The sequence below is a fragment of the Kwoniella pini genome, chromosome 5 (genome assembly GCF_000512605.2).
Source record: "Kwoniella pini CBS 10737 chromosome 5, complete sequence".
NCBI classification, from domain to species: domain Eukaryota; kingdom Fungi; phylum Basidiomycota; class Tremellomycetes; order Tremellales; family Cryptococcaceae; genus Kwoniella; species Kwoniella pini.
Genome location: NC_091720.1, coordinates 440783 through 463423, shown reverse-complemented (window position 1 = coordinate 463423; position 22641 = coordinate 440783). Strand labels below are relative to the sequence as shown.

Genomic DNA, 22641 nt, shown 5'->3' with positions numbered 1-22641 from the left:
TATCGGCTATACAGATCGCTTAGTGGACTCATTATGGCTGGTATACCAGTTGCTGTAGCTATCTTGGTCGGGTTATTCTCATCTTTTATCCAATCATTAGGTAAGGATTTTCCTCAATTGATTCGATAGAATGTCTTTATAAACATAAATTATTGAAGCTGACAATTTTGATTTGAATTTTTCTTATTTTTCTTTTCAGGTCTAACAATTCAACGTAAATCACATTTAAATAATTCATCATTACCTTTTGAAAAAAGAAAAAAACCAATAAAACGTCCATTATGGTTAATAGGTTTTGGAATTTATATAACTTCAAATATTTTTTCAACAATATTTCAACTTGATTCATTACCTATAATAATTTTAGCACCATTAGGTGCAATTTCATTAATTTATAATGCAATTTTATCAAAATTTTTATTAAAAGATAAATTTGGTAAAAATTGGTTAATTGGTACGAGTTTAATTTCATTAGGTGCAATTTTAATTGCAATTTTTGGTGTTGTTAAAGAAGATTCAAATGAAGAAAATCATCATACACTGGATGAAATTTTAATTTTATTTAAAAGATCTACTTTTTTAATTTTTTTTAGTATTTTAAGTTTTTTAACTTTTACTGTAATTATTATTGTGAGTTAATTAAACTATTCAATAAAAGAAAAAAAAAACAGTTCCCTTTTTAGATTCTTTTGGAAATCAAGGCTAAAAATGTTTTGTGTTTTATTTTATTTTTTAATAGTCTCATTTAACTGTATTTCATGTTCATCGACAAATATCTAAAATTCAACTTCCATTAGATCCTTCAAATGAATCAGGTAGATCAACTCCAGTATCAATTGTACCAAGTAATGCCGCTAGTCCTCATTCAAATTCAACTTCAATTCCATTCAGATTTACAAAACCTCGTAGATGGTCTTCTCCTACTTCTTCTTCAATCCCATTACCTAAATCTTTCACTCCCAAATCTATATTAAAACCTAAACATAATCAAAATTTACATTTAGAAATAGATCCTCCACCAAATTGTTCTGATCAAATAAAGACAATGATGAAATTAAATGAAAAACAACAGAAAAAATTGACTTTATGCGGATTAGGATTCGCTTCTGCATCAGGAACACTTTCTGGAATGTGTTTAGTTTTAGCAAAAGCAGCAGTTGAATTATTAGTTTTAACAATAAATTATTTTAGAACAAATGGACAACAAGGTAAAAATGAATTATTAAGAATTCAAACTTGGTTTCTTGTTTTAGGTTTAGGAATTTGTGCAATACTTCAATTAGTTTATTTAAATTATAGTTTAACTTTTGCTAGTCCTGCTATTATTTGTCCTTTAGCTTTTTGTTTTTTCAATTTGAGTAGTATATTTGGTAAGTCCATCCTTTTTCAAATTTTACTTGTAAGTTTAATGCTTATTAAATTATCCTTTAGATGGATTAGTATTTTATGATCAATTTTCAAAATTATCAACATTGAAAATTATCATTGTATCTCTTGGAGTAGCTATACTTCTTTTAGGTGTTTGGGTTGTATCGGCAATTCAACCTGATTCAGCCGTAGATATAGGAACTTGGGTAGAAGAAGAATCAGATACAGAGTCTTTATTAACATTTGAAGGGAATGAGGATGTTATAAGTTCAAACCATAATCTTAATCATGAACATGTCGATCCTCTTTCACCAAGTACAAGTCAATTTCCAAATCAAATTCAAGATGGAAATTTAATATCATCACCAACAATAAGTGAATTAGGATTTAATCGATCAATTTTCACAAGTCCTAATCCTAATTCTAATTCTACTCCTACTTCACCAATGTCACCTAATACAAGAAGAAAACATCATCATCATCATAGAATGAGATATGGTAGTTTAGTTTCTGATTTACCTACAGGTGCACCAACTGGATTTTCAATTGGTTTAGGAGCTTCTTCACCTGGATTCGCATTAAGAACTGGAAATTTCTCAATTGATGGTAATTTTCATCCACATCCTCATCCAATTCAAAATAATAATCATTCAATTGATATTGAAAATAATTCTTCTTCTTCTTCCGGAGAAGGAATTAAAGATTTATGGGGAAAAAGAAGAAGATTTAAAAGTAAATCAGAAAATCAAAGAGATTTACAAAATATTATCATACAAGGAAATAATAATCAAACTAGATTGTTAAATAATCATGAAAATCAAGAAGAACAAGAAGTTAACAATGCCGAAGAGAACGAAAATGTAGTCGAAGGTGAATTGAGAAATTGGACTGAAGTTAGAAAAAGGACATGGTGGGAAAGATTATTTAGCCCATTCAATAATGGTGAAGAACAAGGACAAGGTAGAATACGGCTTGATGATTGAGTAGAAGAAAGAATAAAATTCTTAATGATATATGGTTGTATATAAAATTTGTTATTCAGATATACCCTATTCATACGATTGCTGCTATTTCATACGATGAAGTGAATTTCCTACTTGCTTGTATTGACTATATTACATACCTGTGCATGCATATAATATACGAAATATTATTGCTTTTCTTCCGGAGAACCAGATTTGATTCTGATGTTATACTGTGCGCAGTTTGTATCTCGTCAGCATAAACGATATACATAAAATCAACATCAAGTATACAACGTCAATAATCGCGACTACATAGTACGAAATTCCATTTCAATTTCAAATCGTGTTTTCTACCGAGACTTTATGAATTGGCAACTTAAGATGGAAGGTAATAATCTATACCTCATGGCTAGACTTTTCTGACAAGTCACCAAGTTTTGGAATTCCCTCAATATTACCATGACCGATTTTCTCGCTCAATGCCGTTCCATGCGAAGTTCGCGAAGAAGCAGTCGAGGTTGAAGCTTGACTTTGAATATCTTGTTGATCTCCCTCATATTCGTGGGGTTTTACCTTTTCATCTCTGATATTGAATTGATCATCCGTCTTGTTTTCTTCAAGTGTACCAAATCCCTGAAGTTTCTCTCTAGGTGCTGTACTGATTACTGTAGAAGCATTGTTTGGCCCAGAACTTCCTAATTTATGATGATGCTTGTGACCATGTTTAGATTTTTTATCATTTCCAATTATCGATGATGATTTTCTGAACGGAGAAGATGAGCGGATTCGTATGGAAGTCTCCTCGATCCAAGCTTTGATGCCTGAAATGATGGCATTGGCAGTCCAACCTTCTTGCACTGCTGCGTTTGCTATATTTAAATATAGTCTATGTACGAGGAATAGACCTAGTAGCGTTGTAAGCGAACCGACAGCCAGAAATGTCGTAATGAATATGATTGGGACGAGAAGGGCAACTACAGATATCGAAGGTTATCAGCTTGGATCGGAATGGCTATATAGCAACGCTGTTTGAGAAGCTGACTGACCTCCAAACAGCAAAGTACCGATCAACGCTCCACCTGAAATGGTACTTGTCAGTTGTCGAAGTTCGCAGTGATTTAGGCATATGAGAGCTTACCTCCCATCAGGACCGCTCCAATAATGATCAAAGCAGAGAAGAAAATTGCGGTAGACATGATGACGAGCGTAGTGATTAATGCAAAACCACTGGGGATTGCGTCAGATACAATTGGCCTGATGGACTATCAAGGCAGCAAACATACAGGAAAATGAAAATCGGAATCGCGCTAAAAGCAGCCCAGAGAGCAATGAAAGTCTATGATCAATGAACATCAGCTGCGTTATTCGAAAGCAGGAATCATAGGCCAACGTACAAATAGAACAGGTCTACTCTCGGCAAAGTTTCTAGTTTTGTCGGCATAGGGTTGAGCAGCTGTCTGGAGTCTACGCATTCAAATTCTCGTAAGCTAGTGCGCCGTAATAGATGGCAGGGGAGCAATTAGCTTACTTGTCAGACTGAATTTTGACTTTTTTGACTGTATCGTCGAATACACCATTCATGTCCTGATGGGCTTGTTCTGGAAGCTTATCTTGTTTAATGACGAGCTTGATCTCCTTCTTGATGGGCGTACTTGGGCTCGAAGAAGTTTTGAGTATCGAGATTGGACCCTCTCCCGAAGAGGGTTTTATGATAGGCTTAATGTCATACTTCGTATCTACTTCTTTTGGTATTTCTGATACGGCCGCAGCTGAATTCGATTCGTTCGAATCCATCGCTGCATTCAACTGGGAGTTGAAGCCATTCTCATCGTTATGCGATGGGAATAAAGGTGTTGACGTTGTGGGAGGTGAGATCTTTACGATATCTCCGAATTCATCATCAGCTAAAGACGACATTTTGTTATGTCAATTACTTGAGCTGACGGTGGTGATATTGATAGCTGGGGAATAGATGAAAAGATTAGGATGATGATGGGAAATCGTGCGAATAAATAAGTAATAAATATAATTGTTGTCGCGTCATGACAAAGGTGACTGACTGACTTACCGGCTCATCATAATTATCAGAATGACCGGTTAAACTCAAAAACTTATTTGATATTCTCACTTTATACCCCGAGTGTGACGTTGTTGCTTGAATGGATGATAGGTTGTCAGGTAAGGTTTATAGATTGAATCCAACAAATCCCTCTCAATTTGAACGATTCAATCAGCTATATTCACTCTTATATCTTGCTAAAACACAAGAATAGGAGGCCGAGGACGGAGCAAGATGAATCAGACTCCAGAGACAGCTTCAAACCTACTTGCCAATCCTCCACCGGAATTACAGCGAATCTTGGACGATCCAAGAACAACAGATGAAGCTCGTCAAGCTGTCAAAGAAGTATCTGTAGTTTCACCTCCTCCTGTACAGAATGGTCTAGCATCGACTCCAAAAGAACCAAATGGCACCAATCATTCAGGAGAAGGTAGATTACAGATAGTGAACGAGCATCAAGAATTTACGTGAGCATAACCTCTTGACTACCCCTAATGCCCTTCGGAAACCATGCTGATTTTAAACCGATGGAACCGAATAGGAAACAGCTCTCTCCTTATCTAGACAAATGGGGCTTACTAGATAAAGGCTTCGCATATGATGTAGTCTCAGTATTTGGATCACAATCTACCGGTAAATCAACTTTACTGAATAGACTTTTCGGAACAACTTTCGATGTTATGGATGAGAGTAAACGACAACAAACTACAAAGGGAATATGGATGTGTCCTTCGACTTATGGAAATACCTTGGTGATGGATGTAGAAGGTACAGATGGTAGAGAAAGAGGCGAAGATCAAGATTTTGAAAGAAAATCTGCTTTATTCAGTCTGGCTAGTACTGAAGTTTTGATTGTGAATCTTTGGTAAGTATACGATTCTCCTTATTTGAACACCATGGTTAGATGTGAGGGACCCATCATTCTCGCTTGACGGTAGCTGATTTGAAGGGAGATAGGGAACATCAAATTGGGTTATATAACGGAGCAAATATGGGATTACTCAAAACCGTCTTCGAGGTGAATTTGGGTCTTTTCGGAGGAGGCGGAGATAGCTCGAAGCCAAAGTAAGCTATCGATCATCTTCTGGAGCAATCTCACTAGCTTATGGCGTTTGATTCAGACCCCAAGAGAAAACTCTTATTCTCTTCGTGATCCGTGATCATGTTGGCGCTACGCCTGTCAGCAATCTCACTGCTACTTTAACGCAGGATATGGAGAAGATATGGGCTAGTTTGTCGAAGGTGAGTTTCATTGATGTTACCGCGATCCATCGCAATATGAATCGTCGAACTGATAATGTTGTTCTTGTTCAGCCATCGCACCTCGCTGATGCTACCCTCTCTTCGTACTTTGACCTGTCCTTTGCTACCTTACCTCATAAGATCCTCATGCCAGAAAAATTCGAAGATGAAGTGCTGGAATTAAGGAGAAGGTTCACTGATCGCTCGAGGTCAGATTATGTCTTCCAACCAAGCTATCATAAGAGAATACCCGCAGATGGTGTAGGATTTTATATGGAGGGTATATGGGTAAGTCAGCCGGGTCGGTGACCTGAAAGCCCTGACCAAACCGTATTCTTGTTCACAAGGAGCACTGGCGCTGAATCTGCATCTTTCCATATAGCAACAAGTTCTTACCAACAAAGATCTCGACCTGCCTACTCAACAAGAACTCCTCGCTCAATTCAGATGTGATGAACTCTCTGCGGCTGTGACCGAAATCTTCTTAGCCAGTTCAAAAATCGTTAGGAAACCTGTTGAGGCCGGCCAGGTTGTCGAGGGTCTTGGGGCTTTGATGAAAGACTGGTTAGACACTGCCCTTGGTAAGTCAGCCTCAGAGACGACCGAAGACTGTATTCCCAGCTGACCTTGAGACCTCACTACTTTAGGCAAATTTGATAGAGATGCTTCGAGATACCACGCAGGGGTTTATCAACGGAAAAGACTCGACCTGTTGACAGGTCTACACGCTTCATTATCATCACTGTTCCTAGGTCAACTGAAGAACCTTCACAAAATTGAAACCGCTAAATTCTCTAAGGATATAGTGAGAGGAACTAAAGAAGTGGGGTATGATTTCGCGAAGGTAGTCAATGAGGGATCGGACAACGCTAGGCAGCGCTTCCTTGACGGTGCTAAAGAAGTTAAGATTGATGGTACGGATTGGGAATACGAACATGAGTTAGCGTTACTTGACGAAGATCTGAAGAGTATTGCCGATAGATGTCGAGCAGATGAGACTAAGAAGATGGTCAATACAATCGAGGTGAGTCATTTGTTATGCTGAACCCATCATATCGGCAAGGCAACGGTGATATCTGACTCGATTTGATGATTATAGCGTAATGTGAAAAGGCAATTGCTTGAACCGGTTGAAGTGGCTCTCTCGCAACCATCAGTGGAGATGTGGAATATCGTACTGAAGACTTATAAACAGGTCAACGAGGATGCCGAACAATCGTATTTGACAAAGGCAAAAGGTGGGTAGCCGATGTGTCAAATTGACTGACTTGAGATGGCGAAAGCTGATATACTGATTTTATCCAGCTTATAATTGCTCAGAAGAAGAAAACAACGCTGCTCTGCTTTCTTTGCGAGCTCGAACATGGTTATCGTTGCGCCGAAAATTGGAAGAACAGACTTCTGATGCGACTATCCTTGCTACCTTGCGGAGCACGTTTGAGGAAAAATTCAGATATGATGAGAGTGGAGTACCTAGAGTGTGGAAGCCTGAAGATGACATCGAGAGCGCATTCACCAAAGCCAAGGAAGAGGTCAGTGAACTATGACAAGTTATCACCAAGTAGACTAGCTAATATAGTACTTTTTAGACATTATCACTTCTCCCTATATTTGCTTCCATCTCACCTACTTCCTCATCTCTGTTACCCACATTACCATCACCAGAATCCACATTCGACATTGAATCCGACCCAATTCCATTTGATCCTTCAACCGCATTCGTTCTACTCTCACCTACTAAAATCTTATCAATAGAAAGTCGGTTCAAGAGAGAAGCAGATGCTGCATACGTAGAAGCAAAAAGATCAATGGTATCTTCAGTCGCACAAATACCATTATGGATGTATGGTATATTAATTGTTTTAGGTTGGAATGAAGCTATGACTGTTTTATTTAATCCTTTATACTTTGCAATGATTTTAGTATTAGGTGCATCAGGTTATATAATACTTCAACTTGGATTAGCTGGACCTTTACTTCAAATTTGTAAAACAGTTTTTTATGAAGTTAAAAGAATTGCAACAGATAAATTAAGAGAAGCTTTTAAAGAATTACCTGAAAATCAAAAACAACAAATACTTAATACACCTTATTTATCAAATACTTTAAATGATGGATTAAAAAATGAAGAAAGGAAAAAAGGTGATTTAATAAATGAAAAAATGATTGAAAAGTAATTTATATGAAAAATAAAATATTGTTTTTTTCTTTATTATTATATGCATAAATTCTTGTGTTGTTATTTTACCTTTTTTAATTTTTTTTGGGGCAATACATCGTTTTTTTTTTATTTTTTTGTTAATTAACAAAAAATTCCTCTTACTACCACCTAGTAACATCTGCTTCTGCTTCACCAAATACACTTTCTTTTTTAATTTCAAATCCATTTTGATTATTTTTATTTTTATTATTATTATTATTATATTGATCAATTGATATAATTCTATTTTTAAAAAATTCTGGCATTTTTCTTTTTAAAAAACCATCAATCCAACCATTTATAGCTTCAAATTCAAGTAAAAAACCATCATGTCCATCTAAAGAAGGTATAACAATTAATTCTGCATCAGGTATAAATTTTGCTAATTCTTTTTGTTCAGAAGTTGTAAATAATCCATCTGATTCAATTCCAATAATTAATGCAGGTGGTTCAAAAGATAATGCTTTTGATAATAAATTTTCTAAATCTAATTCTAATTCTTCATTATCTGAATTAAAATCTTGATCATTTGTTGTTGATGTTGTTATTATTTGAGGTTGTAATTTAGAAGAAATTGAATTTAAAGAAGAATCTTTTGAAGGTAATGAAAGATCATGATTATCTAATTTACGTGTTATATGAATATAACAATTTGCATCAAATCTACTTGTAAACTACAAACAATTATAATTAATTATATCGTTGAAAAATTTTGATAAAATAGATTTCGAATCGGAAAAACTCACTTTATCACCTTGATATCTTAAATAACTTTGAGCACTAAATATTTTAGGTTGTTTATCTCCTTCATTATTTAATTTATTATCTTGATTTTGATTCAATGCAGCTACTGAACCTAAAGCAACACCTTGTCCAATTTTATCATTATCTTGTAAAATTAAAGATTTTTCTAAATCAGGTGTTTGTATACCATTAGAAGATTTACCAGAATCTGATCCTCTTCTACTTATACCTGTTGAAGAATTTGATCTATGTCCATCATTATGTTCTCTCCATGCAATTTCTCTTGCAGTTACATTATCTTTTTGTACTGAATTTTTTTGTTGTGCTTTTGCAAAATCTGAATCACTTAAACTTGAAGGATCTGTTGTTTTTTCACCACCCATAATTCTAACTCCACCTTTTGGTACAGAATTTGTCGTTTTATTATTTTTATTACCTGATCTTCTACCAAATCTATTTTCAAATGAATCTCTTGATCTATAAGTTAATAAAGCTGCCATTCTAGCTGCTGCTAAACCTCTATTAGGTTGTTGATGAAAATCATTTATCATTTCTCCATTTTCATTTTGTTTTTCAAAATAATATCCATCTTTATAATCTGGATCAGAATAAATTGATTGTCTTTGTGCTTCTCCCCATGATATACACCATGCTGAATGTCTTGCAGAAGTAGCTAAAGGTACAATTGAACGAACGAATCCTGGAGGTGAATTCAAAGGCCACTCTAAACATGTCATTCCTCCCATTGAACCTCCAATCACTGAAGCCACCGAATTGACACCGAGTGATTTCAAGATGATATAATGGAGCCTATGAAGTTATCAACGTAGTAGATCAGCGACAAAGTAAATCATATTCACCAACTGGAGAGTATATTACTCACCTGACATCATCTTTTGGACTACTTCCAGGCATCTCGGGACCGAATGGTCTTCCAGTTTCAGGATTAATAGTTACACTTGAGACCGTACCATATGGAGATCCAATAACGTTGGCACAGAAGATGAAGAATCTAGTAGGATCAAATGCTCTGTCAGGGCCTAAGAGAGGTCCCCACCTATAGTAAGCAATATCAAAATTAGCTTGATATTCGAGAAAAGAGATATCATTTCGACGAAGATACTGCAGCAGGATTGATTTTTGATTGAAGGAGTAGTTATTGTATTACAAACTCACCAATCTTCTACATCTGCACTTCCAGTCAAAGCATGACAAATTACTAAACAATTATCACCATTCTCATTCAATTTACCCCATGTCTTATAAGCTACAGGAACATCTTGTAACGTTACACCTGATTCCAAAGTGAAAGAAGGTATTATCGTTGTATTTTGCGAGATCAACCCGGCAAAAGGATTGTTCGAAGATGACGATGACGATGCCATATTGATTATGGAAGCTGTAATATTAATGACTCTTTCGTAATAAGATCAATAACAAAGTCAATAAATCATTCCATGGAGTAGACTTGATTTTTGGAAATATGTCATGATGATAGAAGCGAGTCGATAAGACTTGGCGGAAGTCACCGCTTACGATTACGATTAACGTGAACGGTACAGCGCGAGTATTTCGATTACTCGCTGTGATCCACAGGATACTCTGCCCAATTCAAGATCTAGAATGGTGTACCAATTATAGACCAATTCAAGCTCTAATGAATACTCCACAATTATCAATCACGAGGTGAGCAATCATAACAGCCAATGGTTTAGCAATCAGAAACTCCCAATCCCAATCACGATTCAGGGACGAGTGGAACTAGCTTGACGGCGCATAAATGCACTGACCCACTAAATCACCTACGCACTGACCTCTTGACAAGTTGGATCGAGCGTTATTTTCCTATAGTTTAGCTGACTGGTGGAAGACCTATAAAAGAACCTCAAAACAGCAATGGATGTTTGATTGACATCTTGACATCTAATTTATCACCGCTTAATTTGTTGTAATATACGACATCAATCTTTTCTTCACATAGCAACCGGTTCCATTCAGTTCATCTCGAAAGCCAAACATGATCAACAAGATCAATGTGCTTTCGCACCAGGAACACCAAGAAGTACCTCAGCCTGCCGGATTAGCCCTCTTGTTTAGCGGATATGCGGATTCTGCGATCTTGGAGCTTATTTTCCATCTGTTGGATTTGAGAAGTAAAGCGAGGTTGTTGAGGGTGAGTAAAATGCAACACTACTCCCCCTTTTCAGACTATGTTGATCGAGCTGATTAATCTAATTCACTCGACAGGTCAGCAAACATTGCAATGATATATTCATTTCTTCCTCCAGTTTACAGCTATCCTATCGACAAGCATTCCACGCGTTACCAGCTTCTTTTACCGACATTTCGGATGACAGATCAAGCGCCGAAAAACTATCCTCATTGCTTGAAACGGAAGAAAGATTGAATCATCTGAAACCCTCCTCGATGAAGTGCATCCACGTACCAAATAGTTTTGTACACGCATTTCATTCTGGCTATATGCTTATGGGAGAATGTGAACAAAAGATACCGCTCTTTGTTGGCAATTCCCAGAAAGGATACAAGTTCGATTCTTGGAGTGTATGGAAGATGGAGAGTAATGAAAAAGAGGACCAAGTTGCCAAATCTCGAGGAGCGTATAAAGTTCAAGGACATTATAGATGGAAGTTCGATCAAGGGGAGGATACTTTCAAGACTATGGCTATGTGTGTGGAAGACAACGTCATTGCTATCACACGAGAAAGGTGAGTGACATACTTGAACCCTGCCTGAACGTCCAGCATGTGTTCGCTATTGGCAATTATAATTGGATGAGAAACAGCGCTAATTGCATGCATCATACACGCTCAGCAACGAAATTCCTTGTCAATTCGCCACCGAGGAATCTACCGCCTCGACTATACACCGAGTCTATTTGCATCCCCTTCTTCCCCCGAAAATTATCGAAACGCCTCCAAAAGGTGTCTTCCACGATATAATGAAGCATCCCGAAGCTCGTCTAGAATTCATCGAAATTCGAGTCCCTGCCAGACTCCACTTACATCGAATCAAAGTGGAAATCGTGGCTGGTGGTAGACTGGGTGTGTTACTCATATCCACACATACGCTGTGCCCTAATTGGTTAGGTTTCTGGGATTGGAAAAGAGGCGTATCTCTGGGCGTGAGTATGGTTCTTCCGTTTCAAATTCGGAGCTAATACACAGTCTTTCACTTTCCTCTTGGCATAGGCTATCACGCCCCCTTCTAGCGCACCAAAGGTCGACGATTTTACATTCTTCGGAACATTCGCTATAGTCACTTCGCTCCGATACATGAGATACCCTGTTGAAGGTTCTTCCGCCGCATTGAACGGCCACAGTTCAGCGCCTGCGAAGCAGACTGAAAGCGCAACCAGGAAAACGACTCGTGGACATAAGGTCGGACAAAGAGTGAAACAAGCTGAGCCAAAGAGAGCTCATCGCCCGCCTCAGAAACTAAAATACGAATGGCGGAAGAGCTGGGTTGGCTGTATAACAGTATACGAATTACCAGGCGAACGCAAAAGCACCCAAGACTCCACTGCAGCATTTCGAGCCAGCTCGAAGCGAAGAAACGGACCTTCCCAGCGTTCTTTCTGGGAATTCTGGAAAATGGCTCAATCTGAACCTGTCTGCTCCCTTCTTACTCCGACTTTCGATGGAGGCGTGGAGCCAATCTCAAGTCATGCGAGATCCAACCCTATAGATTTGATCATACCTATGATGGTCGGTGAGAATGCGATAACTCTATATCAGTGCCTTATCAGCCCAGCAAAGATAGATGACGCGCTCGTCCGAGGGGATCGTGATGGAGTCATGACATATGAGATCACCGGGAGAGTCAATGACCCGATCGAAGGGTATGTGCCCTTACGTTGTCAGGGTACTATTAACCTCAGATTTTTAATCGCTAAAATTACCATGATGCAATCAGATAGGATCTCATTCAATGGACGCCTCAGTAACGATCGAAGAGGTCAAGATATGCTAGACACTATGTGGTCGGATGACCTTTCCGTTCAACGAGCTCTGAACCGCCGCTTGGGTCTGAAAAATGCCTCGGTCATTGATTTTGATGAAGAAGGATGGGAAACTGACATTGGTGAAGCGGATCAAGCTCCTAAGGCGATGAGATATGGCAAGGGCCATTTCAAAATGGGACGTGACGATGCCGATAAGGTCAATTCGAAGAAAAAGCCGAGTCCAGTCCTTCTGGACTCCTTTGGTAGGGACATGTGCCTTGCAGGCCGTGAATCCAAGAGTCCCCAAGCTAAATATTCCACGATATACATACCATACGAAGAATGGGAAGGAGAAGGCTTTCTTAGCCTCTCGTATCTAGCAGGACCTCCGATAGCTATAGGCACCCGAGTGATACAAACTGACATTCCATGGGAATCTGAAGGTCCCCCAAGTAAGAACCCTAAAACCATACCCCAGACCTTGATCATAAGAGACTACAATTCCAATCTCCTTCATCATACCGAGAGTGGACTTAGATCCGGTAGACCACTTGGAAGACGATTATTTTCGCCTCTCAAAGATTCAAGATCCTTCGGTCAGACACCTTCACCTCCTTTATCAGAATCAGAATACAAGCGGAAATATCCCAAATCTGAATTGAAAGAGATGATAACACATCAATGCAAATTACCAAAACCTATAGCTTTACCTAAGATCATTGGACCAACCAAGATCAAATACCCTAAAGATCGCTCAGGAGAGGAAGACAGGTTAATATCCACGTCAGGTCTGTTCGAAATGGATCAAATGAACACTACAAACCATCTTCAATTCAAGGAAAGTACGATCTTATTCGAATGGGATATGAAGAGAGCTTTACAGGGGATAGAGTTTGATTCTAATAGATTAGCACTCATTATGGTATGTCGAATTCAATATGAATTCAACTTGATGCGCCCCGGAGACACATGGGCGTCGAGCTGATGGGATCCTGTATATAGGAAAATGGGGTAAATATTATTACTTTTTGATCAAATCGAAGACCATCTGCAGTAGGTTTATCGGATGCCATCCGTGATGGGAGAGCGTGATGCGGAACGTACTTTGATAAATGAATATAATGTATAAGTATGACTTTGATATTGATATCGCATCGGAAGGTAAATTGACGCCTCGAGTTCTCTCAAGCTGGGGGACGCGGCTGCATTAGCAATGAATGAGGCACTTGTCGCAGACTGTGAGTTTTGAGAGTGAGGTTGCTCAACTCGGCACCAGCTAAAATCAATGTTCGTGTGTTGTACTGTGTTGCGCGAATTATTTGTATAAAACCCTACAAAACACGATATTCGAAATTGCCGAGATCTGAATTTGGCAAATCAGAAATAGAAGCTTGTTTCACTAGTTGCATCCGATATATACTGTAGGAAGGATTCTGATCAATCCAATTGTCTCTTTGTTCCTCTAATTTACAAACATTCTACTGCGCAGTTCTGCACAATACCGTCACCGAGAGTGACGGATTGTCATCTTTCCGGTGTTTTCCTCTCCTCATTCAATTGTTCTATTCTCCTCTGGCCTGTTGAGCCCTTTTGGCGAACCTAAAAAGCATTGACAGTCAACATATATGATTTCTTGCATTTAAAATGACTTACACTGCTGCCAAATCTAGCTGACCACCTGCTGCAGCTGGTGGAGCTACCGCACCTGGTTTTTTCCCTGCTCCGGATGGAGCGATTTTTGGTGCGGAAGGTACAGGTGGTTTACCTCCTAAACCTGCGGGCTTAGCTCCTACTGAAGGTTTGGCAGGTATAGCAGGTTTAGGTTTTATTGCAGGTGCCAAAGCTGGTTTGGCACCGATCGTGGAGGAAGGTCTAGAAGTAGGTGGAGTTGAGGCGTTGGAAGCTGAGCCATTCAGAGCCGGTGCAGCTGGAGGTGCTCGTCTGGCAGCCGGTGGAGGAGGCGGAGGAGGTGCAGGAGCCGATTCAATTAGTTTCAAGCTGGATCAAACGTGATAGCATCAATAGATGAACAGCTTGTACATCATTGTGGACGCCCGAACTTACTAATTCGATGGCGCCCATCCCTCCTGTCCATTCTTTACTACCATCCACCATCCTGCGATTTAGAAGTCAGCACTACTGGTATACGTTCACGACGTTCATGATTACTGACCATTATCATCCTTTTCCTTTACCTCGACCTCTTCGCCTTTTACCAAGTTAATCTCCCCAGGTTGACCTGCAAACGCATACAAAGCCTTGTACATCTGTTTGGCTGGAGCAGCGGGAGGAGGCGGCGGTGGGGGAGGTGCTCCGCGTCCAGGTATGGAAGGAGCCGCTCTGGCTGCACCAGTAGCAATCGGAGCTTTAGCTGCGGCCGCCGCCTTGGTCGCGATTGGAGCAGAAGGCATCGAAGCCATAGCTGCAGGCGCTGAAGGTTTAGTAGCTCCTGGCAAAGCTTTAGCTGTCGGACGATTCGTTGGTCGGCTCTGTAAATCTATGTCAGCTTGCACTGGAATGCAGAGTAACGTGTAGCTTACGGAAGACGCAGCTTTGGCTGCCTTCTTAGCTTTGGGTTTTCTAGGTGGCATAGGGTTCGATACTGTTCGTATACTACATCAGCTTGCGCTTTCTACATTGGAGCTGACAGAGGGGCTTACCACTTGTTGCTGGTTCACCAGATCCCACAACGATGGTATGACTTTTGTATTGTGCCTCTCCCCTCACAGACTCGTCTTTCTTGGCTATGATTTGGGCGCGTTTGTCCTTCTTCTTGAGATAGTCAATTCTGTCAAAGGAGGACAGTCAGCGTGGGCTCTGGTCACCTTGTGACAAATCTCATTACTCACGTAGGACCGATGCTGACGTTCAGATTACCTCCTGTCAGGGTGAGAATAACACACATCATCTCAGTCTTGAAAACGCAAGTAAATATAGGATCTCCCTCTTCGCACGGTGGGACATTCAAAGCCTGTAACATGATGAGAGCGTTATTCATCGTACCCTTCCAGTTGAGGATTCAGCTTACCACGAAATCATCCCTGAGATTGGTCATCGATATAGTCTTGATTGTAACGAGCGGAATCTTCCTTTCCAAACTGGTAGTAACTCGCCCATCTTTCGATGCCGATACAACGAAATAAACAGCTTTGTCCGTCTGCAACGCATCGTATCAGCATCGATGCGGTATAACAGAGACGTAGGGCTTAGACTCACTATTATCAAAAATCGCGGACTCAGTTTACTGGATCGACCAAGTTTGGAGACCAGTAATTCAGCTCTCGAACTGAAATGTACCGTCTCGGCAGCTAGAGCGACATCAGCATTCCGCTTGGTCGCAGTGAATGAAAGGTGTCGGACTTACGACCAATCTGAGCTGCATTTCTGAGCATCTCACCCTGTGGACTGGTACCTCCCACATCCAAGTAGTCGCCCATGAACTTTCTCATACCAAGTAAACTGAATCTTCGCCTTTCCTTTCGAGAAGCAAGAACCTCATGACCGTAATCCCGCTTCCTGGCATAGACGAGCGATTCTTTTTGGTTTCTCCAGAACCTTTGAATCTTGATAGCGGCTTCGACCTTTCTTCGAACGTATGCTCTCCATGCTCTCTGAATTCGGGAAGCCATGGTATGCCAGTATCGATCTCGTTCGCCTTCTAGATAGAAAAGCTGAAATTCACCAGAGCAGCATTAGATCGGGATATCGTGGTTGTGACATGTGCAAAACAGTCGGCCATCTCCTGTTACTCACGGTCTCGGGATTCTTGATGAAAGCCTTAGTCACACCCATTTGCCATTCATCTTTGGATATCTTAGCATCCGTCAATATTCTTTCGCAACCCGATCGATCATCTCCGTTCCAGATGTAGTCACCTGCGTAAGAGGTTGCGGGAGATAGCAAGTAGAATCTGGAAAAGGAAACATTGTCAGTTCAGCTTGATCAGAAGAGGTTGTCGTCATCAAGCTGACCTTTGGATCATTTTGGAGAACTCTGCTCGATAAGCAAAACCTGCTCGTCTAACCCTAATATTCTCTTGAAGACCCAGATATTTGATTTGATGTAAAATCGCTTTGTCATCATATTCAGTCGGGGATCTGTGTTGATTAGGTTTGATAGTTCTTATGTAGTGTGGTTGACACCTAAATATCACACGGCCATGAATTAGAGGATGTGGTGATATCAAATGACGGTCAGCTCACCTCATCAGATTTTCCACCAGTGCATTAGCGGAAGCTTTAATCTTATCACCGGCGGTGGGTGGTCTCTTCTTATTTGAATGATCCACTTTTTCAGGGAACAGAGTATGCAGGAAAGTATCCTTCGATCCCTCAATCAGTTCTAAGATATCCTTCAGAAGAGTGTCCTTATTCTTATCCGTCATCCCCGCTACATTGTACAACACATCTCCGGCATAATGCTTTATCAAAAATTTGTTTCCTCTGGCTTCGAAGTTAGGGTTCGTAGCTAACATATTAGATCTCTGGATGAATGAGTTGTCGGCAGCCGATGGATCGGCATGAGCAGTTGCTGTCGCGTCGTTCAGAGTTGCGAAGATACCCGCTGGTCGTTTGTCTTCTATCAACGAACACACAACAGCATTGTCGAAGACTGATAGCAGAGTGGTTGTTAGTGCATGGATTTGAGTGGTGTATGCGGAGGCTTACATTTGATAGGTGTCCACTTAATCTGCTCATTCACGTATTCCTCCTGTTCCGCTTTAAGCGTCAATTCAATGAAGATCTGTTGCAGCTTTTCGTTGACGTAATTAATACACAGCTGTTCGAAACTGTTGTCCTGTTCAATGATCGATTGTCAGTCTTTCGTCTACACATTTGGTGATCGTGCTTGCCCGACTTACTTGGAAGATCTCAAACCCACTTCGTGCTCTGAGTCAGCAAGTTTTTTACACTCGGAAAATTGAAGGGACTCACTAGATATCCAATACACCAATCACGTATTCCGGGCTTTGTTGAGGTTTCATAGAAACGTTGACTCGGCTGACAATCCACTCGAAAAGGTTATTATACCTAATACAATGGCTATCAGCAAAGACCTATGCGAACGCAGAAGGATTGACGATGACGAACAAAGCTTTGGATAACGCATCCCGACTTGATCCAGCTTGAGCTACATTTTGCGGTACTTCATATACACTTCCTCTTCTCCCACCTCGCTGAGTCTCCATAATTCTGGTTAAAAGCACTTTTTGTAACTGTTGAGGATCAACTTCCATCAAATAACCAGCAAAGTCCGTTACACCAGTATCCGCGATTGTAGCATTTCCATCATCCCCTTCAACGAATTCTACATTTCCTAACCATAAGATGGTAGCAAGGACTCGGAAGATCGAGTTCTGCTCGTCTGCTGACAGACCAATTATTTGCATTGCCCGCTATACAGTCAGCCTGATCAGCTATATCACTTTGGCTTGTCTGACTAGATAGATGACATACGATAGTTTCCTGGAAGTCTGATACATCATTGATACTTTTCACATCTAAACACCCACTTCTACTTGTATATGCATAAGCTTCTGGTCCTTGTAAGCCAAATGCCTCTGTTGTGATATATATCAGCGGATTGATGCTAAACAGCTTAATTGAAAAAAGCTTACCTTTCTGCGCCGCACTTGCACCTTTCGTAAATTGATAGAATATGTGGAAATCTCGCTCATCTTCGATTTGACCGACCACTCGATTCTGAAGCACAAGAGTCAGCTTGGCTCGAGCGTATATCGTGGTCTGAAGCTTACCTTCTCTAGCAGATAATTGGTAATCTGAGCTCCGACAGGTTGACCTAAACTATTAAACATGATCTCCAGGTATTTTCCCTGATGATGGCAGAACGATCAGTTGCCAAGCTCGTGCCGAGGTGTTGTACGGGAAAGCGTCAGTCTACGCACATGTCGAGAGGAATTATCGTTCCTCAGTGTTTTTGCACAGCCGAAACTTTCTAAGAGAGGATTCGTTGCTAACACCATTTCTTTCACACTTTCAATTCCTCCACCAGACCCATCACCTCCTGATACAGCCGCTATGTATTGCATGATCCTTTTAGCAGCTTCCGTCTTTCCCGCACCAGACTCTCCTGAAATGATAACACATTGGTTTTCCTTTTCAGTTGTCATTCGGTAGTAAGCCGATTCCGCTATGGCGAATACGTGTGGTGTCATTTCTAATCGATTTTTACCTCGATAAGAGTTGAGTGTAACCTCGGTATATATGCCGAGATCTATGGCGCTTCTGATTAGTCGTGACTACCAAAGGGAATTGAGCGAAGACAGATACATACCTCGAAAAGGGTTGACTGAGATCAATACGTGTGCGATATATGTCTGATTACATCTTTATCAGCTTCAAGTGAGAATTGCTCATATAGGGACAGCTCACGTAGATCTCTTGATTGTTAAATCGTTGCTTCAAGTTATCATTGATAGCTTCATTGGTGATCGTACTCAATAGTGTCATATCAGGTACACCGGCTGCTTTCTTCTTCTTGAATCCTTCACTCCAATCCGCCTGACCTGATTTATCAGCTTCGCAGGACGTAGCAGCGGCCAGTCAAATAGCTGACCTTTTGTACCTTCTGAGTCTTAGCTCCTCCCCCTCCGCCACCCAAAAGTCCACTGACCCCCTTCTTACCTGCCTTCTTTGAGATGGCCTGTACCACACTGGTATCAGCATCATATGGAGGTTCAGTCAATGTGGATGAAGCAGACATACCATCGCGACTTAAGCGTTAAGCTGCTTTGACTGATGATCTTCAGTGAGTTGCTGACAGCAAGACGCCAGATATCTATTCGTTCTGCCTGGCTAAGCTGTCGCAAACAATTATAATTGAAGAAGAAGAAAAGCGTGATACGAACGTAGAATTATTGACACCGAGTGTTATTGCGGTGTTATCTATTATTGTAATTCGAGTGACTATGAGATGACGCTGTTCCCACTTCAGGGTCTAAACTTAGATCATTACAGGTGAAAGGTAATAAATATAGCTGATCAAACAGGGCTCATTTAGAAGAAATCGTAATTGCGCAGATTTGATTCCGGTAACTCAATACCACTTTAAAAACACCCAACTCTTGGTCAATGAAACGATTCATACATTCAACCAAGTCATAGTATCTTCTCATATATCTGACTATTACTATCCGTGCTACACATGCTCAACATCTTAGACAAGCTAATATGACATCTTTACGACCAATAAGAGGAGACCCTGGGATACATGAGGTGAGTTGAAGATGTCACGATTTATCGAGGCGGAATTACATTGTTAATCTTATTTGCTGTTCGTCAGGTATGGGCAGATAATTTGGAAACAGAGTTCGCAGCTTTACGAGCAGCAGTTGATCAATATCCGTTTATATCTATGGTGAGCCCCTTCTACCCTTCGAAATCACACATTCGTAGCTTGCGTGACTTGGATAAGGGACATTGGGAAGGCGATTCCAGCTGATATCCTTCTGTACACCAATGCAGGATACCGAATTTCCGGGAATAGTTGCTAGACCGATAGGGAACTTCAAGACTGGATCCGATTATCATTTTCAGACTATGAGGTGCAATGTAGATATGCTCAAGATAATACAGCTGGGAATAACGCTTTGTGATGAGAATGGAAACTCTCCCGAAATATCGACTTGGCAATTCAACTTTGCTTTCAACTTATCGTGAGTTTCTATCGTTCTGTCGTCATTTTGTTACACATTGCCGGACAGTGGTGAAAGAAGAACGATTGATCGATCAATTAATAACCCTGGATATGGCGAGCGTCTCAATGTGGCAGTGAGACTTGGGAGATGGATATCCATAGGCTCCTTCGCAAGCGTTCGTCGCAGGATCGATTTATGGACTTGCGACCATGACCAGGGATATTGCAGGGCTATTGAAGAACCCAGCTGACAGATTCATTCATTATATAGCGACGACATGTATGCTCCAGATTCGATAGACCTGCTGAAAAACTCAGGCATCGATTTCAAGAGGAATGAGGAGGAGGGTATCGATGTGGAGTATTTTGGGGAATTATTGATAACGTCTGGATTGGTGTTGTTCGATAATATCAAATGGGTCTCGTTCCATTCGTGAGTCCTCATTTATTGTTCCCTTTCGAATATGTTCCGATCAATTCAACTCAAGTAGGCTGACAATAATCTTGCAACATGCAGTGGTTATGATTTCGGTTATCTTCTCAAGATCCTTACTTGCGAACCCCTGCCAGCAGACGAAACCGATTTTTTCAACCTACTCTTCCTTTGGTTCCCTTGTATATATGATATAAAGCATGTGGTGCGGTCGGTGAAAACGCTCAGAGGGGGGTTGCAGGAAATTGCGGAGTCACTAGGAGTAAGTATCTCGCCAACATAATAGCATTGGATCGCTGTCCTTTGCGAAACCTATATGGCATTGTGCGGGATGCTGATTCTCTTGACAAATTGTCAGGTTGCGAGAATAGGACCTCAACATCAAGCAGGATCAGATTCGCTCTTGACAGCAGCGGTGTTCTTCAGAATACGGTCAAACTACTTTGATAATAATCTGAACGATGATTACTACAAGTGAGCGGATCTCTTCCTACGCCTATTAATCTCGAGCTTCATCATTTGCCTTACGTATCCACATCCTGTACCTTGGCCTTACATCTGTGCCTCATTGCCGTACTGGTCATTGTGCTTACCGCTTTTTCTATTCGCGCAGAAACTACTTGTACGGTTTCTCGTCCGGACGACACGGCAAAATATCACCGCCAGTCGCATCAACGGGTTTGATAGGTAACGAGAAGCCTTACTAGACTTAGTTCACCACGAGGCTCTATTTATTTTCGACTTCAGAGTAGTACGAATCATATCCTCTGCTTTCCTCCATACTTGTAGCTTGCGTAGCATCTACCGTATTGCCGCTTGATACGTGACTTCTGATCAAGTGAGACCTATCTTTCTGAAAAGATTGTTTCCTTAATATCATCATGACTGTACCATTTGCATGTAATCATGTGTGCCCTTATTACAGACATTGTGCTCCCTGTAAACTTTGCATCCATGTGCGACCAGACGAGCGTCTATTTCTGACCTCTTCCGACGTCGGAGATTCGGACGTATCACATGAACTCGATTCAACACATCCCGGCGGACTTGATTATCATTTCGTTATCATCTTTTGCGGCACACACCTCGGTTTGGTTCAGTGCAATCGATGATTAACTTACGTGAGATCAATCGAAAGTAGAAAGATTTTGTTAATAACACACTATTAGAAAAGTCATAAGCCAGAATCATGATTCGATCGAATCCGATTGATTCAATTTAGCGTACTTCTTCGCAGAAGAGGGTAATAAGAGTACTCGGACTTTTGTTATCGGTAATAACCTTGCATCTCCATTCATTTTCCCATCCCGAAAACATCCATGCTAAAACTGTTAAATACGGAGAGGAACAAATACGTTATATCCTGTCCTTCTCTTAGTCTATGTTCTAAATATACATCTTGATAACAAGCGAGCTACAATTCATTTTGAAATCAATATTCAAGCACGTGCTTCTACTTCAGCTTAGATCTGGATTCTTCATAATTGGTAAGAAAGAAGAATTAGAATGCTTCCGGAAAGATGATCATGCTGTTCAAAACAATCGAGTGGAGATGTGGAGGTGGAGCAAACGCTTTCTGAAAAATTTATGCTTAAGCGAGATCCATTTTGAGAATGTTATCTATGTTCACGACGAGGTGACAGAAGCAAGCGGAATCAATGAGCGAAAGTAAAAGAAGTACATGTGAAACAAGAAATATTCGTACACTGTAGATCTAATCCGATGCGGGACTTATGTCATTCTCTCTTTTGACAAATGCGTGTCAATGATTGGTTGGACCTGTAGATCATATTTTCAATCAGTCAGTGACACATTTTCAAAACAGCATGTGTCACTTTGTAGTACATACTACATTTTTACTGGACTTTTCCTCTTATCGTTCTCCCGCAGCTCCTCCATATAACCGAGGGCTTACTAATCACCGAGGAAGCAAAGAACACATAACGACATTTCCATAATTTCTGGAGTACTTCTGAAAGTACGGGAAAGTCGCTTGATTAGCTTTATAAA

General features: G+C 40.4%; 7 protein-coding genes across 7 annotated transcripts; 4 read left to right on the top strand and 3 right to left on the bottom strand.

Annotated features, from left to right (window-relative positions):
• Positions 1 to 33: 33 nt before the first annotated feature.
• On the top strand, positions 34 to 2351 carry I206_103929 (uncharacterized protein; the record flags this gene model as incomplete). Its single annotated transcript, XM_019156228.1, has 4 exons — positions 34 to 100; positions 200 to 630; positions 740 to 1370; positions 1432 to 2351. The coding sequence occupies 4 exons, from the start codon at positions 34 to 36 to the stop codon at positions 2349 to 2351; spliced, it is 2049 nt and encodes a 682-aa protein (XP_019011186.1).
• Positions 2352 to 2729: 378 nt separating this feature from the next.
• On the bottom strand, positions 2730 to 4250 carry I206_103928 (uncharacterized protein; the record flags this gene model as incomplete). The annotated part of the gene is made up of 6 exons (XM_019156229.1): positions 2730 to 3307; positions 3380 to 3412; positions 3472 to 3560; positions 3617 to 3669; positions 3728 to 3797; positions 3862 to 4250. The coding sequence occupies 6 exons, from the start codon at positions 4248 to 4250 to the stop codon at positions 2730 to 2732; spliced, it is 1212 nt and encodes a 403-aa protein (XP_019011187.1).
• A 376-nt stretch (positions 4251 to 4626) lies between these two features.
• I206_103927 (protein SEY1) lies at positions 4627 to 7814 on the top strand (the record flags this gene model as incomplete). The annotated part of the gene is made up of 10 exons (XM_019156230.1): positions 4627 to 4862; positions 4937 to 5260; positions 5353 to 5460; positions 5517 to 5637; positions 5710 to 5925; positions 6020 to 6218; positions 6285 to 6661; positions 6737 to 6875; positions 6943 to 7169; positions 7227 to 7814. The coding sequence occupies 10 exons, from the start codon at positions 4627 to 4629 to the stop codon at positions 7812 to 7814; spliced, it is 2535 nt and encodes an 844-aa protein (XP_019011188.1).
• A 145-nt stretch (positions 7815 to 7959) lies between these two features.
• I206_103926 (homoserine O-acetyltransferase) lies at positions 7960 to 9966 on the bottom strand (the record flags this gene model as incomplete). The annotated part of the gene is made up of 4 exons (XM_070202855.1): positions 7960 to 8511; positions 8584 to 9391; positions 9465 to 9638; positions 9758 to 9966. 4 exons carry the CDS (start codon positions 9964 to 9966, stop codon positions 7960 to 7962), a joined length of 1743 nt encoding a protein of 580 aa, XP_070058956.1.
• A 632-nt stretch (positions 9967 to 10598) lies between these two features.
• Positions 10599 to 13527, top strand: I206_103925 (uncharacterized protein; the record flags this gene model as incomplete). Its single annotated transcript, XM_019156232.1, has 4 exons — positions 10599 to 10754; positions 10829 to 11307; positions 11414 to 11723; positions 11791 to 13527. The coding sequence occupies 4 exons, from the start codon at positions 10599 to 10601 to the stop codon at positions 13525 to 13527; spliced, it is 2682 nt and encodes an 893-aa protein (XP_019011190.1).
• A 577-nt stretch (positions 13528 to 14104) lies between these two features.
• Positions 14105 to 19265, bottom strand: I206_103924 (myosin-1; the record flags this gene model as incomplete). The annotated part of the gene is made up of 24 exons (XM_019156233.1): positions 14105 to 14141; positions 14196 to 14540; positions 14607 to 14658; positions 14716 to 15031; positions 15083 to 15144; positions 15203 to 15330; positions 15392 to 15513; positions 15571 to 15699; positions 15759 to 15850; positions 15907 to 16213; positions 16296 to 16452; positions 16514 to 16684; positions 16745 to 17153; positions 17210 to 17339; positions 17404 to 17422; positions 17477 to 17572; positions 17633 to 17937; positions 17999 to 18102; positions 18160 to 18244; positions 18298 to 18375; positions 18448 to 18776; positions 18837 to 18879; positions 18935 to 19063; positions 19119 to 19265. 24 exons carry the CDS (start codon positions 19263 to 19265, stop codon positions 14105 to 14107), a joined length of 3792 nt encoding a protein of 1263 aa, XP_019011191.1.
• A 467-nt stretch (positions 19266 to 19732) lies between these two features.
• I206_103923 (uncharacterized protein) lies at positions 19733 to 21338 on the top strand (the record flags this gene model as incomplete). The annotated part of the gene is made up of 7 exons (XM_019156234.1): positions 19733 to 19777; positions 19845 to 19919; positions 20027 to 20217; positions 20470 to 20631; positions 20716 to 20893; positions 20990 to 21105; positions 21245 to 21338. 7 exons carry the CDS (start codon positions 19733 to 19735, stop codon positions 21336 to 21338), a joined length of 861 nt encoding a protein of 286 aa, XP_019011192.1.
• Positions 21339 to 22641: the final 1303 nt, after the last annotated feature.